General features: G+C 40.6%; 1 protein-coding gene across 8 annotated transcripts in view; it reads left to right on the top strand.

Moving 5' to 3' along the window:
• znf608 (zinc finger protein 608) overlaps nucleotides 1-18079 on the top strand; it is a 77178-nt gene that overhangs the window by 17368 nt on the left and 41731 nt on the right. For all 8 annotated transcript variants that reach the window (XM_070883112.1, XM_070883078.1, XM_070883121.1 and 5 more), the window contains one exon: nucleotides 7120-7372. In XM_070883112.1, the coding sequence (XP_070739213.1) occupies nucleotides 7120-7372 (253 nt within the window). The remainder of the gene's footprint in view (nucleotides 1-7119; nucleotides 7373-18079) is intronic.

Raw genomic sequence — 18079 nt, 5'->3', positions numbered from 1 at the left:
AAAAAAAATTAAAAGAAAAAAATAATCACACTTACCTTAGGACAGCATTACCTACCTCTCTGCAGTCAGTATAGGTTGAACTGCCGTATTTACAGGCAATCACTGCGGGGTGTGCTGCAGGGCATACGGGTCGGACGGGAGTCAAAAAGTGCACCGGTGTCACATCCTAGACACTGCACACAAGCGCAACTCTTCCGGCCAGTGATGCTCTCCATCGCCACAAACCTGCCCTGAAACTCTGGGCGGGGTGCTGGAGGCTGACCGCCCGCCCAGAAGACCTCACCGCTGCCATTGTTGCCCCTTTGGGGCAAAAAACAGAGCACAAAGGACCGGAAAATCCACCCCGTAATGTTTTGTTGGTATAGTCTATCCAAAACTAAAAACACATAAATTGAATTTTTTTTAAACTGAACTTTCACATTATAAATCCTGTCATTTGTATCTGTGCAAGCCTTCATTTCTGACATTTTAGTCAGTAATTGTATCATAACATGCAGCAGAGTAAGTGAAGCTACTTTAGCCAATTGAAAATGGCTCTTTAACTTATTTTTATAAACATTTATTCTCTCCTCCCAACACCGCCCCCCCTTTAATACCCAGTGGGTGGAGTAACACAGAATGGAGGCAAAACTAACAAGCATATGAAAAAACACTTAATTTTTTTTTTGATGAATGCAGATTTCCTCTGCTGCCTGCAGGAAAGGAACTAGAAAGCCATAAAATGACCAGGAAGAGTGGGTTTAATAGCTTTGAAGCTGAAACAGGATGGCAGAATTTTCGGTAACTAAGATCCCATTAAAGAAGTATGATTCGATTCTAAACAATACTAATCCGCCATGAAACACCCCAAATACTGTATTAACTCAACACTAAGTGCAATATTAAGCACTATTAGTCACAACATGGGCTGTGTGATATGTTGCAAGACATACTCGGGCAGACTGCCATGATCAAATATGGTAATTGGACATTATACTGCACTTAAAATTATCCCAAGCTACACAAACGCTTGATGTTAAGGAATACTTACTCCAAAATGGAATAAAAACATGGTGTCACCTATCACAAGTTTAAACATTTTTCTGTTCCATAGGCAGCAGTGTCATAAGAGGCCTTGAATTCAGTTATTAGATTGCGTTACAAAGGACAAGGGCCGTAATTTTTTATGTTAGTGAACTCTGGACTTCTTGGTGTATTTTCTATTTGTGCATGTGTGTTTTAGAGAAGTGTTAACATTTAATAAGTGCCGGCTGGTTAGGTTCAAGCACTCTTGTGGATCCAGGAAAAATTGCAGATACGATAAAAAGGAACTCCTTTTAGGTTTGGTTCTACTGAGCCATACAGATCAGGAAAGTCTCAGATTCCATCTCTGGTCTGTGCTGAATTAACTGATCTCAGCTGGGATGGTCGTGCAAGGGGCAGGGATATTGCCACACTTTTTCTCAATGCTCCTGGGCTAAGGAGAGGGGAAATCACACTAAGGCCTCTGCTTCTGACAGCAAAAAAATGATTATACCACCCATCCCCACTCCCCCAACTCCCAGATGAGTGTACATTTGTGGACATCAGATAAGGACTAGATTCAACTGTGATACTCTCATGTTCAAATAGCCTGTTGATGCAACTATCTGGGGTGGCAAATGAAGAATGAGCACTTGGGAAGCATGAAACTGTAATCCTATGTGGAGGAGGGGAGAAATTTACTGTGGGGTGTGGGATCTCCCATTTCTGTTAATCAAATTTAAGAACAAGTGCTTTGTTTTTCACCTGGAATATGCTACATTTACAGAGTGTGTTGGTTTTTAAACATGCACTTTCATCCCATACTCTAGTATTGGGTGACATTTATATTAGTTTCTTTTGTGGCATGAGTGAATGATTTGCTTTGATGCTGCATCTCCATAGCTTAAAGGGAACGTAAAACTGGTTGGACTAAGTGTGTCGTACAGTTGCCATGAAAGGCATTATTGTTCTGGATTCATTCCTTTCACTGACAGTGAGCATTGCTTGAAGGTTTTATGCAGAACCCGTGCTCGTTTAGGAGAGGGAGGAAGAAAAAAATGGTTTGCACTTACTGGCTGTGCATGCATAATAGGAAGAAGTGAGCTTATGGTGTGGTGCTTGTGGTTGTAAATCCTTGTGATGAGCAGCATTTGCTTTCTCAGTTTACCCACAACGTCTGTGACTAATTGAGTGAATGTGAAGATTGCATCCATATGTTAATTACAGATACCAGAACCATCTACTAGGCGAGGACTAAACAGCACCGTCGGCCACATTTTTATCCATGAATATCCGCTTGTTGCTAGCCTAATTTAAGCTTGTTCATATTGAGCAGACTGGATCCATAGATCATCATTTGCCTTCGTGACTTATAGAGTGGGTGGGGGGAAGGAGAGATAAAACTCCTCTTTTAATGAAAAATGGGAGATTGCCTAATTTTTCCACAATTAATGAGCTGCTAATGAAATTTGCGACTGTACTGCTTTGAGACATGTAATTTTTGAGAATGTGATTTTGTTAGTCGGTTGTTAATTACAGAGAAAAATTGCATTGTCGTGTTTTCGGTTGAAATAAAAATTTCACATCCTTGTATGTAAATTTTGGGATTTGGTTTTGAAAACAATTCTGTAACTCCATGCCATGGGAAATAACACACTCAATTTTATATTGTTCTTTCCTTTAATCCTCACCCTTTGGCTACAGTTTATGATTTTCTATCTGCAACATTCCAGGCCTCTTAAAATCTCTACATGTTTAATGCTGACTGATACCATTGACCTTGTAAATCTACTGCAGTGAATTCAAAACCGGGGGTAACTGTGCAGAGCAAGTCTTTCAGTCCAGGTCATTAGAACTGTGTTAGCACCAGGGTTTAGGGGAGGGAGACAAAAAAAACCCCACAATAGTGTGTGTTCTGCTGGGAATTACCGCTGGTGTACTAGCTGACAGTAATAGATTTCCAGAGATGTTGGTAATACTGTATTCAGTAGTTCACATTAGGCCACTCAGAGTGGTCTAGAAGAGCATTAGTGGATTTGGAAGCTATAAATAAAAAATCCATCTGCATTCGAAAAGATTTTTCACAGCGTGAAGATGGGCAAACATGGGACAAACTGCCCTGTCTTTAAACCAGCCTATTGTATGCTTGAAACAAATAATACTGTATGTATGATCCAATCTGAAGTATTATGGAGACATACCTGAGATAAAAGTATCTCAAGTGTATTAAATAATAAAACTTTGGAGCTGTAATGCATTTGGATTTCAGAACACATGAAGAATTGCACCTTGATATAATTCCAGTTGTTTTGCAATGTTTACGGTTAGCATCCTTAACCTTTATGGGCTGAAATGAGCACTTTTAGAGATTTTAATTTTGATAAAACTAGGTGCTCTCATGACAGAAGAATGGAAATGAGAAGAAATAGAACTGATGCTTTTAAAAGTACCCAGCCTCTAAACACTTGTCAGAACAACAGGGTAAAATTAACTCCAGATTTCTTACTTTTCTAAATGTTACAGTGATCGCAACAGTGCTTTTGAAAAGGTGGTAGCTATGGACTTTGTAGTTGGTGCCAATTTCTTTCATGGAATAGTTTCATGGAAAAGGCTGGAAGAAATGCTTTATATCCATGGCTGAATCAGCCTGACAAGCTCTCACACCACCCCCTCTTATTAATATTCCTTTTGATGTTTGCTTGTAAAACAGAGGATTGCCTGTTAATCTGCTGGATCTCTGGAGCTTTTGGCACTTGCCCATAATTGATGTGTTCACATGACTGCTGCTGGAGTACTAATGATTAGATTGGTGGCGGAACTGTAATATATTTTAGTAAAATCAGTGTCGGCTTTTAAAACAATTATTCTGCAGCAGCTTTGCTAGTAGACTGGGCTAATTACAAAATGCCCGAATACTTTTCTAACACTTGGAACAAAGGAGTTTCTCTGAATCATACTCAAATCAAGCAAGGTATTGGAGGATCATGTCCGTTTCTTGCTGATGAGGATCACTAAAGCATACAGAAGGATCTGATTGTAAATGGGTGGCGCCGTTATTTTTTTGTAATAACCCTGCAGTTAGTTTCAAAAGTCTTGCATCTTTTAAAACTCCTATTGCGCTTAATCAGTGTGTGTCACAGATCAGTGATCATCAAAATATTTTACATCGCATTGCCACAGAAATTGAACAAAATGAACCCTTTACATTTGCAGTGCAAGCATTAATAAATGATGGCTAAGTGCCTTTGACTCCCTATAACAGTTGGGTGCAGTTTTAGTTAAGTGTGTGAATCCCTTTGTAGAGTGGATAACCTAATCTGCTCTCTCTCTCTGCTCTGGTTTCTGTGATGAATTGCCAGAATTCTGATCAGTACACATAAACACCTGGGAATAATCACGCTAGAGTAACACTGGAGAAAGCAGAGCGTCTGTTTCTGACATATACTTTCCCTGCTCTGACAGACTGCCATGTCCAGCTGTTAAGACTTGTGCGCCTAGTGTTTTCTATATGACTGAGCCCCGCTTTCAATGTGCTCCTCCTCTGCCACAGGAAAAGACTGCCGTGTGTCTTTAATTGCCTTCACAATAGGATGGACATGAGAGCAGGTTGTGGGGATGGGGGAACAAAGCACTGTAAATTGATCCTCTCAAAAGAAAATACATTTAAAAATAAAATTGGGATATTCTTGCTTTTAATGTGGTATGTTATTTGTCATGGGGATTTTTAAGGATTGTGTTGCTCAGTGAAACAGATGGTATCAGAGTGTTGCCTAATGGAAAGTGCCTCATCAGTGTAACATTGTTAGTCTTTTTACACTGAGTAAGATTTTGTGTCTCTTGTTTTTATTTTCATTCAGTTTGAATTTTGCCTACGTGCAGGGGAAAAATATATCCTGTAATATGCTCCGCGGGACTACATTTGATTACAGTCTTTTGCTTGTGGTAAGATTTGAAATGGGTTTTCAATAAACAACAAAGGAAGGTTCATCAAAGAATGTGTCTTTCAGTATTAAAACGGTCACTCTTTCCCTGGAGCTTTATGTGTTACAGCAGATCTTGCATTGTTGGGGATGGAGAGATTCTATCCTGATAGCAGAGCTTTTTAAAGGTATTAAATTACAAAGTACAGGATTGGTATAGTGAGAATGTAATATCTTTGCCTATCAGCAATTTTATTACTGTGATCTGCACGAATTGGAATGCAAGGATGTGTCCATGCTTCCACTGAGCTGTTACCTTACTGCAGTCCTGACTCTGAGAAACTTCCTAATCTGAGTGGACAAGTTGCAGACACACTGGCTGATCCATTAAATAGGATGTCACAATGCTCTGCATTATGTGGTATTTCATGCTATGTCAAAACCCATGATAATCGCACAGGCTTCATTTTTTTTCTTTGATGCAAAATACAATGATTGTGATAGATCAGTGGAAGCAGAATAAAGGGGATGTATGCTGTGATTTCCCAGCAAGTTTAACAGTCTTCACCCAGGTGCAAAGACTTGCCGTGTGGCTAATGGCAGAGTTAAAGCCAAGCTGCCTTATGACCATTGATGCAACAAAAACAACAACTTGCATTTATATAGCGCCTTTAACACTGTGAGGATATCCTTTCAGATGATGATTATTGTAAATCATTTTAATGCTTTATAATGGTTTTGTGATGCTTAGCTGTGCTTAGCTTCGCACCCTGCACCATTTGGTGTCTTTGTCGCAACTGATACCATCACATGGCAATAAATTGGTCTTGTTTAGATGTGTTCGGAGAGTATAAATTGGTAATCTAACTATAACCTATCTTTCTAATGATCAAGGGTCAGAGCTAGCCCATGTCTTGGAGTTCACAATCATAATTTAGAATTTCAGTGCAGGCTTCCAAAGGGACCAATAAAAGGAATACTGCAGCTTAATTATGTTGACTATTTTGTTTATAACGATTGTTCAGTAAACGTTACCCCCTCCAAAGGACAGTGGGGGTGAAATTGTCCCTTTTTATAGCCCTGTGCCTATGGGGGAAAGACACTTTTTGTCCGAGGGAGGGGGGCGTTACCACCTCGCAGGAAATTGCCCGGGAGTTTGGCCCGCAGTTAGCGCCCCATGCAGCCGCGCGACCGGCAATGACGTCATCGGTGTGCACGGCCACCCCTCACCACCCTGCGCTAACCCCTTAATGCCCCGCAAGGGAAATTGCCCCGTGGGTCATGAGGCTGACATCCGCTCCTTAAAGGGGAGGGTGCCAACGGCCTGCGTTGCCATGTTTTTCTGTCTGCCGACTTACGGGTCGGCTCAACAATGGCAGTCCTAGTGTGGTTCGGGCTGCCATCATGCAGCCCAACGCTCCATCTTGGGTGCCGGGCTGCAGGTCTGGTGGCCTAGTGGAGGCCATCAGAGGCCTTGTAGAGTGCGCAGCAGCCCTCCCCTTTAATCGAAGGGGAGGAGCGTATCAACGCTACCTGGAACGCAAGATTGTGCTCTGCTTCCTTTGAGAGGCGGTATGGGTAATTCCGCGGCGGGGGCGGAGCTTCTGCGCCGGGCACAGAATATCCCGGCCCCAGAACTTTACCGCCTCTAATCGTGGCACAGGGCAATTTCGCCCCCAGTATTTCTTCAACATAATTTCCTCACCTTTTACTAGTAGGGAAAACATGTAAAGGCCATTTACACAATATTCATTTTCACAAATACAACTTTCTCTGGGTGATTAATGTTTTGAACATGCTCATTAATGTGTAACTTTTTGTATAGTTTGCTTTTCTTTTTGAAGGATATGGGGGTAAGACTGATTATTTCTGATAGCTCTAATCATTCCTCAATATTGCACAATTCGATATGCTTTCCAACGGCATCTTTAAATGGCATTTGCTGTATTTATTTATGATATTATTGAGGGTTTAAACCACACAATGTTTGAACAGGAGTATTAATTGGCAATGAAATGAGACTGGACTGAGTGAGACTTGTCATTTTGTAAGCGTTCTAAAAATTATTTGATTATGGCAAAAATACTGGGATGTAGTTTACTTCCAGCAAAAAAAAAGCGATGCAGGAGACGTAAACTCTGTGTGGTAAGTTGTAATTTTATAGATACAGATGGTAACATTTTTCTATTTTTTCCAGGTTGATCCCTTGTTCACTGTGCCTGCACCTCCGCCACCAATCTCTGTGAGCATGCCGCCTCAGATTCTGCCTTCCTACTTTCCTTCTTCATCTAGCATTGCTGCTCCAGTTGAGCAGCTTTTAGTAAGGACTCGTTCAATGGGTATAAACACATGCGAGGTTGGAGTAGTGACTGAGCCAGAATGCCTTGGACCTTGTGAACCAGGAACTAGTGTAAACCTGGAAGGGATTGTGTGGCATGAAACTGAGGAAGGTAAGACGTTTAAATCATTTATATTTTTTGTTTGTGATAAATCTGAGTTACCATGTTTGATTAACCAGGTGAAGGTTGTGATACTTTATAAGCTTTAATTGATTATTAATAGATGCATTTAAGGGAAAGCTAGATAAACATGAATAGGAATAGAAGGATATGCTGATAGTGTTAGAGTTAGAGCTTGTCCGATATCCAGTACTGGATGAGTAAAATTTTCCTCCAATTAAATTTTGGGAAGAGCGATGTCATTGTCTTCGATCCCCACCATAAACTCCGTTCCCTAGCCACTGACTCCATCCCTCTCCATGGCAACTATCTGAGGCTGAATCAGCCTGTTCGCAATTTTGGTGTCGTATCTGACCCCGAAATGAGCTTCTGACCACATAACCACGCCATCACTAAGACCTCCTCTTTCCATCTCCGTAACATTGCCTGACTCTGCCCTGCCTCAGCTCATCTGCTGCTGAAACCCTCTCATGTCTTTTTTACCTCTAGACAAGACTATCCAAATGCACTTCTGGCCGGCCTCCCATCTTCCACCCTCCATAAACTTAAGGTCATCAAAAACTCTGCAGCCCGTATCCTTACTCCATTCAACCATCACCCTTGTACTCGTTGACCTACATTCGCTCGCAGTTAAGCAACGCCTTGATCTTAAATTCTCATCCGTTTTCAGATCCCTCAATGGTTTCGCCCCTCCCTACTTCTGTAACCTCCTTGAGCCCCACAACCCTTCGAGATCTTTGTGCTACTCCAATTCTGGTCTCCGATTTTAATCGCTCTACCATCAGCGGCCCTGCCTTCAGCTGCTGAAGCCCTAGGCTCTGCAATTCCCTCCCTAAATCTCTCTTTCCTCCTTTAAGACACTCCTTAAAACCTACCTTTTGACCAGGTTGTTGGTCAACGTCCCCAATATCTCCTTATAGGTCTCTGTGTCAAATTTTGTTTGATAACGCTCCTAAATCAACTTGGTACGTTTTGCTAGGTTAAAGGTGTTCTATAAATGCAGGTTGTTGTTGTTGTTGAAGAGGTTTTGGAGGAGGCTCATGTGGAGCATAAGCCAGTTGGACCGAATGACCTGTTTATGTGCTGTAAATTCTATGCAATTGTCAATGAATTGGCTTTAAGGCAAAATGCCTGCACTGGGTAACCAGGAATAGAATATGTTTGCCTTTTTTTTCTCCTTTATTTCCTCGCTACCCCTAAAGGCATTGATTTTTTTTACTGGGGCACAGTTTCACAGGTGCTGGCAACCTCTAGTATCTGGAGATTTCTTTATGTGTGAACCAAGGCAGTGAGTATCAGCAGGCTCTTCGAACATGGAGGGCATCACGACTGAGCCCAATCCTGTTCTTACCTGACATCCACAAGTGTACATTCCGACTGGATAATAATTACGATTCGGAACTTGAAGTTTATTCCCTCTCCCCACTAACCTGGGGTCCTGAGGTCAATTGCTCCAACTGCAACCCTAGCTGAGATCAGCTAACTCAGTGCAGACTGGGAACCACCTGGCTATAATGGGAGATAGATTTTTTTTAAATTATCTTCAATTAGTAGCCTGTTAGGTTGTAATATTTGGTCACTCAGCCATCAAATTATATGTGAGCAGGTTGGTCAAGCTAGTACCAATCTTCACATGATTACAAACCTAAACCTAGTCCAGTGCATTTCTCAAACTGCTTTTATGTTCTGTGAGATCGTGCGAGTGGCAGTGGCACCACGAGTGTCTTCCTGACCGTCGGCCTTAGTTAATTCCAGCAAGTTTACTTTCACTTGCACGCGGCTGGCTGTGCCACTAGCCTAAGTCTCAGCGTAATATAAAAGCAGATTCAGCACTCAAAGCTTGCAGCAAATGAAGATCCTACAATGTTGTCATAAGACTGTCAACTCTTGAAGTTTATCATTCAACTGGTATTTTTCATAGTTTTGAGTTACTGTGACTGTCATCACCTGAGGGTCTTCTTATGTTCTTATGGGTCACAGAAAGTTAAAAGTTTAGTCTGTTTGAAGAATCTTAGTTGTGGTTGCAGGTTTGCAATGGATCACAGTTTTGTCTGCTTCCATTGTGGTATTGTATGTGATGAAAGTCAGTGTTGTGCAGTCGGTTTCATAAGAACATAAGAAATAGAAGCAGGAGTAGGACATTCGGCCCTTCAAGCCTGCTCCGCCATTCAATAAGATCATGGCAGATCTTCTACCTCAATTCCACCTTCCTGCACTATCACTAGATCGCATATCCGTTTCCTTTTTGTTTTACCTGACATACCGTAATTTTTAAAATTGTGTGCTACCCTAAATTGGAGAAATGAAAGATTCAGGTTTCCACCAGTGCATGTCAATGGTGATACAATGCTGGGAGAAAAGGACCCATCAGTATTACAGATGTCCAATGACGTGTGTATCCTATTTTCATAATGAAGGAAATGGTAACTTAGTGACTGAAGAGTTCATGTTAAAAGTTAGAACATGTTTGGTTAATAGCACTGGTTTCGTGTTTGACTTTTTTCAACACTCATTTTTCGTGTTAACTAATAGAAAGAAGCTTTCGTTTGAAATAGGCAATGACTAATGCTAAAAATAGCTGGGGGCTTCTGTAAATTCAATACAAAATGTGGTGTAGTATGTTCTGAATAACTGGGCTCCTGGAAACGACTGCCTTCCAGCATCAGAATGTGTGGATGTTTGTGGTGCAATAAGAGAGCCTGTGGTGACCTTAATAGAGTTATTCATGGTGAATCAAATACCCTTCTGACCCACTGAATATTTTATGCTTGAGCAGAATTAATAGTTGAGGAGAACGATATTCCTGTTTACTGCTATATCACTACGCAATACTTTTTTAAAAACATTTTTCTCCTGATTATCTGAGGATTTTTTTTTCTTCAAATACAATTGAGGGAAATTCTCTGTCTATATTTATTTAGTACCTGCAACAGTAAAATTACATATAAAACCTGAATCCCCTCCCCCGCTGACCAAATGGTAACAAACACAAGATTTAATTGAATCATGTAAATTAGTAGCTCAGTGGACGAGCAGTAATAATCAAGATTCTGCTCCCCATTTTTATCAAAGGATTAAATTACATACTGGGCTAATTAAACATTGCAAGAGTGAAGTCTTTTCTGCTATCCTTCAGATAGCAATGGTGGAGGAAATATAAAAAAAGAAATGTTCTGGATTCAGATGCAAAATAAATATGTTCTGAGCTTTGTTTTTACTGTGGAAAAATGGTGTCGGGGGTGGGGGGTAGGGCTGATGGACAAAAAATTCATGTTTAAAACTGCTGTTTTTAAGAAATTGGTGGAAATTTCTATAGCGCTGTCATGGTTGTTTTTCTCTCTCCATTTTTTAAAGTAGAATGGATTGCCTCTGTGTGATTGGTTGAGATGTCGCTAACCCTCTTGATTGTTTGCCAGTGGCCATTCTCCTTTGTGTTAATAGGTCTTGGAGATGTCGCTAATAAATAATAAAGTGCAATGTAGGCAGAACAGAAGGATACCGAGCCTGTTAGCAGTAGAAAAGAATTTCCCTGCATTTTTAGTGAAAGACGATCAGTTCTTTCCTAATACCAGCAAAACAGAGCTTATTATTATGTGAGAGTTCCAATGACAGGAATGATAATTTGAAGGTTGGATGAAGCTATTGCCTAAGGCTTGAATTGCTAAGAAAACCAGTACAATGGACATGTAGAAGCAGCTCAGATGTCAAATTGAATGAAAGGCAATTCTTTTTCCAGCTCTGTCTGGTAAACCATTTGCACACAGCAAAAAGGAAACAAATGGGCGACTAAGCTCCAGAAGATGGCTAATATCTGGCATGACAAATTGCATCAGGGGACTATTACGTAAACTGTCAGACCTTTTTCTGGCTGTGATTTTCTAGCATGAATGGAGAGGAAAGGCAGGATTTTCAAAAGCATTTTTTTAAATAATGAAGATAGTTTGGGCTTTAATAATGTTTGTATACTGTAGCAGTGATGTGAATGTTTGAAGATATCTGCAGCATAGGGATATCTAACTACAGCAAAGAATCTTTTATACTGAGCTAAGATTTGTAATACACATTAATGGATTTAATTGGGTCAAAGCAGGGAGCCTCAATCTGTTCATGAAACTAGAATCTAATGTATGCTTTACTGTATGTACATCAATTTTAAACTGTAATAAAATAATCGTGCTTGTTAATGTATATCATTTTGCTAATGACATTTAAGCTGTTTGCCAAAGTCAAATACAAAACATTACAAAAAGATTTAAATTATTAATTCAGGAGAGGAAAAGACAGTTGAATTTATTTTTCTTGCAGTGCCGGTGGTATCACTGTGTCTCTCAATCTGAATTAACATATTCAATTTTCCTGACTCTAAATTCAATAGACTATCGTGTTTCTGCCTGAGTCAGCTGACTAAAAATGCTTTAGCGTTCGTCAGCACCTGGAATAATCTACAAGGTTTAAATGTAGCATATAAACAAGAGTTCCTGCAGCTTGGTGCTGACGCCCAGTCACGACCGGTTAGGTAGATTGTGAACAGCAGCTTGTGGATTTGTGTGAAATATGCAACCAGCCCACATTAGCTACCTCCTGCCAGACACTGAACCTCAACGCCATGTCCCCTGTGCCTCTTGTACATACACAGCAAAATTAATCCATCTTTAAACAAACATTAACAAAATGAAGGGAGAGAGAGACAGAGGAGTGTGGCCATCTCAAGCTGCAAGCTGCAAGCCCATGGGTTTGCTGTAGCCTGAATGGGATAATAAAGCTTAATAGGCGGGGGGGAGGGGATCTGGTGAGAGGCTCGAATAGGTTAGTCTTGAAAAAAGACTGATTTAGAATCACAAAGCTAAAAATTAAATAGGCAGGTTTAAGGTGTTAAGTGGTGAAAGATGAAACTGCTAGCCTGTTGTGAAAGAATAGTGAGTGAGTATAGAATAGGTTAGTAGATAGAAGGGGTATTGTGCTACTGAAATTATAGCTCAGGGTTTCTCACTGCTAGTTGAACAAACAGAGCATGTCTTGAATAATTTATGGCTGGTGTCTGAATTGGTTTACAAATGCTGTGATATTATTATAGCCTCAAACTGTGGCAATGTTGGAAACTCTTTGGTTGTGCTGATGGCACAGGAAGTGAAGATGTCAAAAGACAGAGGTCAAAAGCAGAAAAGCTGGTGACTTTATAACACAACAAAAAAAAATCATCCTGCAGCCTGCACCTTTACAGATGCAAGAAACCCTCCTGGGAACCCCAGCCATATTTGCTTTGAAATGTAGATAAAGTAACAGGCAGTTAATGGCTCCTGCCTGGGGAAGGCCAGTTAGAAAACGGCAACACGAGGTCACTGAAAGACTCCAGTGTCATTTGCCAGCTCTCCTTCAGAAGGAAAACGTTGATTGGCTGCTTTGCCGTAAGGCAAGTTGGTATTCATTTTATAGATAAAGAACAGAATTCTTCAGTGTCACTGCGTGATGCTTTTAATTATTGCTGTCTTTTTTTTATTTCAAAATTTGAAATATAAATTGCAGCCGTCAGTGTGTAAAGTGACATTGTGCTATTGATCACTGGTGTGCCTATTTTTTTTTAAATGGCAGCAAGACTGCAGCCAGCAGCTGGTTGTTAATGGTTGGAAAGATGTATGCGTTTAGATCTTTGGTTCAATACTTTCGGTAAATGGCCATACGACTAGTTATGAAATGAGTGGTGGGTGATTATCCAAGTAATATGCAGTTGTTTTGTCTGTCAAACAATGCTTTAATTCTTTCTCCCCCCCCCCCCCCCCCTATAAAAGTACTTGGTTAGCTTTGAGCTGAGCCACTAAGCAGTAATTCCTGCACAACAGGATTCCTTGAGTGGGCTAGTGAGCTCGATGTTCCTGGGTTTAAATGCTCCCTGGCTGCTTTTATATGAGATTTAGTGGGCTGCTCGGGCTGGTGGCACCCAACATGCAGGTCATGTGGGTCTGGCAACCCTAAAGTAAATGTGCTGAATTTGTAACACAAGATCCGGTTTAAAAATGGTCTTCCTGGCAGCTGGCCATAGCGAATCCGTGGGACACAAGAATTAAAGGCTGATTTTGTTCCCCTGTCGAGATTATTGAAATTTTAAATGCATACACTCAAAAGTCGTGCTATTGGAAATGTTGCTGGTATACTCTGCCCAATACAAATCATAGCTCTATCTTCGACAGCGACTTGTGTGAAAAGTGGAAGTAAATGAATCTTATTGAAATTGTGAGGCACTATTTACTTTGGCTGGTGCCTTGTACGAACCAGTTTAGACAGGAAAAAGACTATGAGCAGTGCTGTTTGGATTAGCTGTAATGTCTCTAAACACATGGGGAAAAAGCAGTTTCCCACAATCTGTTAAGTTGGTTTACAGGTATCCTGAATTATAGATTACATATATATATATATATAAAAATGTAGGTTCAATAATTACACCATCTACTACCTTGTGCACCATCTATTAATCCTGTTACTCAGTGAAAGTCAATTCTACAAAAAAAAATTAAAGACAAATCATTTGCTGCATTGTATTGATCACTAACTAAAGTTTACACAGAGCTCTTGACTTTAATAGGTGGCAGGATGTTTAAATACAAGTCATTGTGTTAAATAACATTTCATAGAATAAATCCTGCAGCAATGAATCACTGAACATCTCTGACAAACCTTTCTTTTGTGGTGGTATTTAGTTTCGTGTTAAGACTTTTTATTCATTGATTTTGGAACCTCAAAATGGAGCTCCACTCGATCCTTAGAATATAGAGGATGGAATTTTCTCTTATCAAAAAAGCTTTCTTCTTGCCAGTCTAATTTTAAAGTTACTTTTCCTGTCAACTCCCTCTTTACACTGATATACAACGCACTGAAGCTTGTGTTTAAAACAATTTAAGAGAGGGGCGTTGCTTTGTTAACTATAAGCTACTTAAAAAAAAAAATCTTTTTAAAAGTTCATTTCAAAAAATAGACCAGATGTGTATTTTTCCAAAGTACAATTAGAATCGAATATTTTTAAACAACTGATTTTCAGATTAAGCTCATTACTTTACATTATGCAGTCTCTGCCTTCCTGTGGGACTTCCTCCATCATCCCTGTTGCTTTTGCCAAAGTCTCTTAATGAAACCAGAGATCAACTCTGCCGGGTTAAATACATTTCCCACATTGTTCTTGCCATCTTTTATAATAATCAACATTAAATTTTGTGTAATGTTCTTAAAAGCAGTCTGAAATGTAACCTTTCTAATCGCTACCAGACGACTAACAGTGACAAATGCCGACTTCATTGTTAACTGGCAAAGAAGCTAACTGAAGGACTAGGGTGTATCTCCTTTATTTTATAATCTTGCATGTGGGGTATTTTCCCACTTGTCATAAATAAACACTGATAAAACAGTGCAAGTCTGACTTGAGCTGTTATGAATGTGACCGAAAATGGCTTGCAGAACGACATGAACCTTCCCCCGCCCCTCCCACCCTGCACACACACACTCCCTTTCTCTCTCGCTCTCCTGAAAGCAGTGAATCACGCAGCGGTATGGTTGCATGGGTGCTGACAGAACTAACTCAGCCAAGTATCCATCTTGTCAGTGGAGACAACACAACTAGATCCTATATACATATATGCAGTTTCTAGCAGAAGTCACTTGATAGTAATCAAGGAAAGAAACCGTGGCTCATTCCCCTCCCTCACCCTGTAGCTCAGGAAAACTGAAGCTAGCTGAGATCAGCAAGCTAAGTATAGACTAGGAATTGAACCTGAAGTCTACCTGGTCCATATCATTCAGTTCCACACTACATTCAGTACATTAACCAACTGAAACATTAGGGCAGTTGATAAGGATTTTTTTCTGTAGAGTATTTTACAATACCCTTTCTAATGACACTACTTCAGGTTAAAGGAAAAATTGTAGGCTGTAAACAGCTATTAAATATATGGAACGTTGTTGTGATATTATATTCAGTAGATATTCTCGTAGCCAGAACCAGCTTCAAAGCCTGTTAGATGGTGGGGATGCAATGGGCTTCCGAATGAACAGGAATGGATGTATCCTGAGGGACGCTTGAAGATGGTGCATGATCCTTTTCCTTTTGGGTCACCTAAGTTTACTAGGTGCAAATGCATCTCATCAAAGGAGAACGTGGCATGCATGGCTGAGCTTATTGGACTTAATCCTGTATTAAATGATTTTAGTAGCATAGGAGAGCATATGAATGTATTGTTGCAGTGGGGGAGGATAACAATAAGGTTTCGAGGCTGCTGTACTAGTCTAGACAAGAAAGTGACAGGAAATGAGCTACAGAAAATGTTTTGGTATCCCTGAGGCAGATTCTTTGAGAACCGCTGTCTTCTCGCAGTTCGAGTGAAGTCTTTTGTGAAAGCAGGCTCCATCTGCACGGACAGCTTGAAGTCGGCAAAGCTGATAATTTGTTTTCAGTTTTACGGAGGGCTTTAAAAGGCTTTGCATGATTGGGCTTGGTTATCCCAGTGACCATTTTGGAACCCCTTGATCTTGATTCCGTGTGCAGAATATTTCCTACTGCATATAAGAGCTAAGTGTGGATTCCTGTATGCTCCTTGTCATCTGACTGAGTGTTAACAGAACTCCCTTGCAGTACCAGGGATTTCACCCTGGTTAGGAAGAGGGGCACCTGATAGACAGAGGTCTACCTCCTGTTGATTAAATGGAGTATTGTAATCTTTGAAGTTTATGGAGAAACTATGTACCCTTTGAGCTTGTGGTAGCTAAAGAGGATGTATGAAGGATGTAAAAATAAAGCTAAAGAGGATGTAAATATGGTGAAAAGTGAGAAGAACCATTTAATACAAAACCAAAAGCTGTTCACAGCAGGGCTGTTGTGAAGAGTAATTCACTGAAGTTTGTGATTGGTTTCTTCCTTCCATGGATAAACTGAGCAATTATTTGACTATTAATAAAATGAGTTCATACAAAGGAAAGGCAGCACTATCAAACAACTTGAGTTCCTGCTGTTGTGGCTGCTTTCCCTGAGTGACAGTGACTCCTGTGATGGCTTGTGTCTGCCTGCTGTGTTTTGTTGATCTTACTGCGTCCCAGAGCCACAGGCATGTGTGAATAATCTGTTCTAGGGAGTTGTGCACCAGCTATCACTGATCCATCTTGATTTTTAGTCCAGTACTAGGGTGTTCCGTTCCTGGTTTGCTTTTTGCAGTTGCTGCGTTGGCAGAGCTTTGTTCACAGAAACAAAGTACCACGATTATATTGGCTCTTCGTGGCACAACACAAGATAGGTTCCCATTCTCTTCCAGTTTCACTTAAGAAACCACACTGGTAGATTTTGGCAACTTAGGCAGATTATACCGGCAATGCACATTCAAAATTGTGCCGTTGAGGAAGTACATTTATACATGGGGTACCACAATTAATTTTAAGGCACAATTTGGATGGAAAACAAGAAAACAAGCCATCCCAGCTGCTTGATGGAGATGCTGAGAACACTAGTTTCCTCTCTATTGTCATTTACAAATCAGGAGGAGTTCACTGCGGTCATTCTTCACATCGGGAGCTGTTTTGTAGATGTTTTTGGATTCATGGTTGTTCCTGATTTGCTGTATAACCAGGATACGAATGGGCTAGTGTCGAATGATAATTCACCTTCTCAGAATTGTGCAAATTCTGTATTGCTCCTTGACGTAAATAAAGAAGGTTAACCTGGGCCTGAGTTAAGTTGGGTCCTGTGCGAGCCAAGTAGGAAGACGCCACATTTGTCTTTTAAGATGTGCTGAATTGTACTTGGTTTCAGTGCCACTCACTGTCCTTAGCAGCAGTATGCAGTGAATAGTGCTGCAATAGTGGATGTGGTGTATTTGGACTTCCAGAAGGCATTTGACACGGTGCCACATAAAAGGTTACTGCACAAGATAAAAGTTCACGGGGTTGGGGGTAATATATTAGCATGGATAGAGGATTGGCTAATTAACAGAAAACAGAGAGTCGGGATAAATGGTTCATTCTCTGGTTGGCAATCAGTAACTAGTTGGGTGCCGCAGGGATCAGTGCTGGGACCCCAACTATTTATAATCTATATTAACGACTTGGAAGAAGGGATTTAGTGTAACGTAGCCAAGTTTGTTGACGATACAAAGGTGGGTGGAAAAGCGATGTGTGAGGAGGACACAAAAAATCTGCAAAAGAACATAGACAGGCTAAGTGAGTGGGCAAAAATTTGGCAGATGGAGTATAACGTTAGAAAGTGTGAGGTCATGTACTTTGGCAGAAAAAAAATCAAAGAGCAAGTTATTATTTAAATGGAGAAAGAATGCAAAGTGCCGAAGTACAGCGGGACCTGGGGGTACTTGTGCATGAAACACAAAAGGTTAGTATGCAAGTACAGCAAGGCCAATGTAACTTGGCCTTTATTGCAAAGGGGATGGAGTATAAAAGCAGGGAAGTCTTGCTACAGCTATACAAGGTATTGGTGAGGCCACACCTGGAATACTGTGTGCAGTTTTGGTTTCCATATTTACGAAAGAATATACTTAATTTGGAGGCAGTTCAGAGAAGGTTCACTAGGTTGATTCCGGGGATGAGGGGGTTGACTTATAAGGAAAGGTTGAGCAGGTTGGGTCTCTACTCATTGGAATTCAGAAGAATGAGAGGTGATCTTATCGAAACGTATAAGATTATGGGGGGGCTTGACAAGGTGGATGCAGAGAGGAT

Source organism: Pristiophorus japonicus, chromosome 1 (assembly GCF_044704955.1).
Source record: "Pristiophorus japonicus isolate sPriJap1 chromosome 1, sPriJap1.hap1, whole genome shotgun sequence".
Lineage (NCBI taxonomy): Eukaryota > Metazoa > Chordata > Chondrichthyes > Pristiophoridae > Pristiophorus > Pristiophorus japonicus.
The sequence above is the reverse complement of the archived record's forward strand: the minus strand, read 5'-3'. Positions and strand labels throughout refer to the sequence as shown.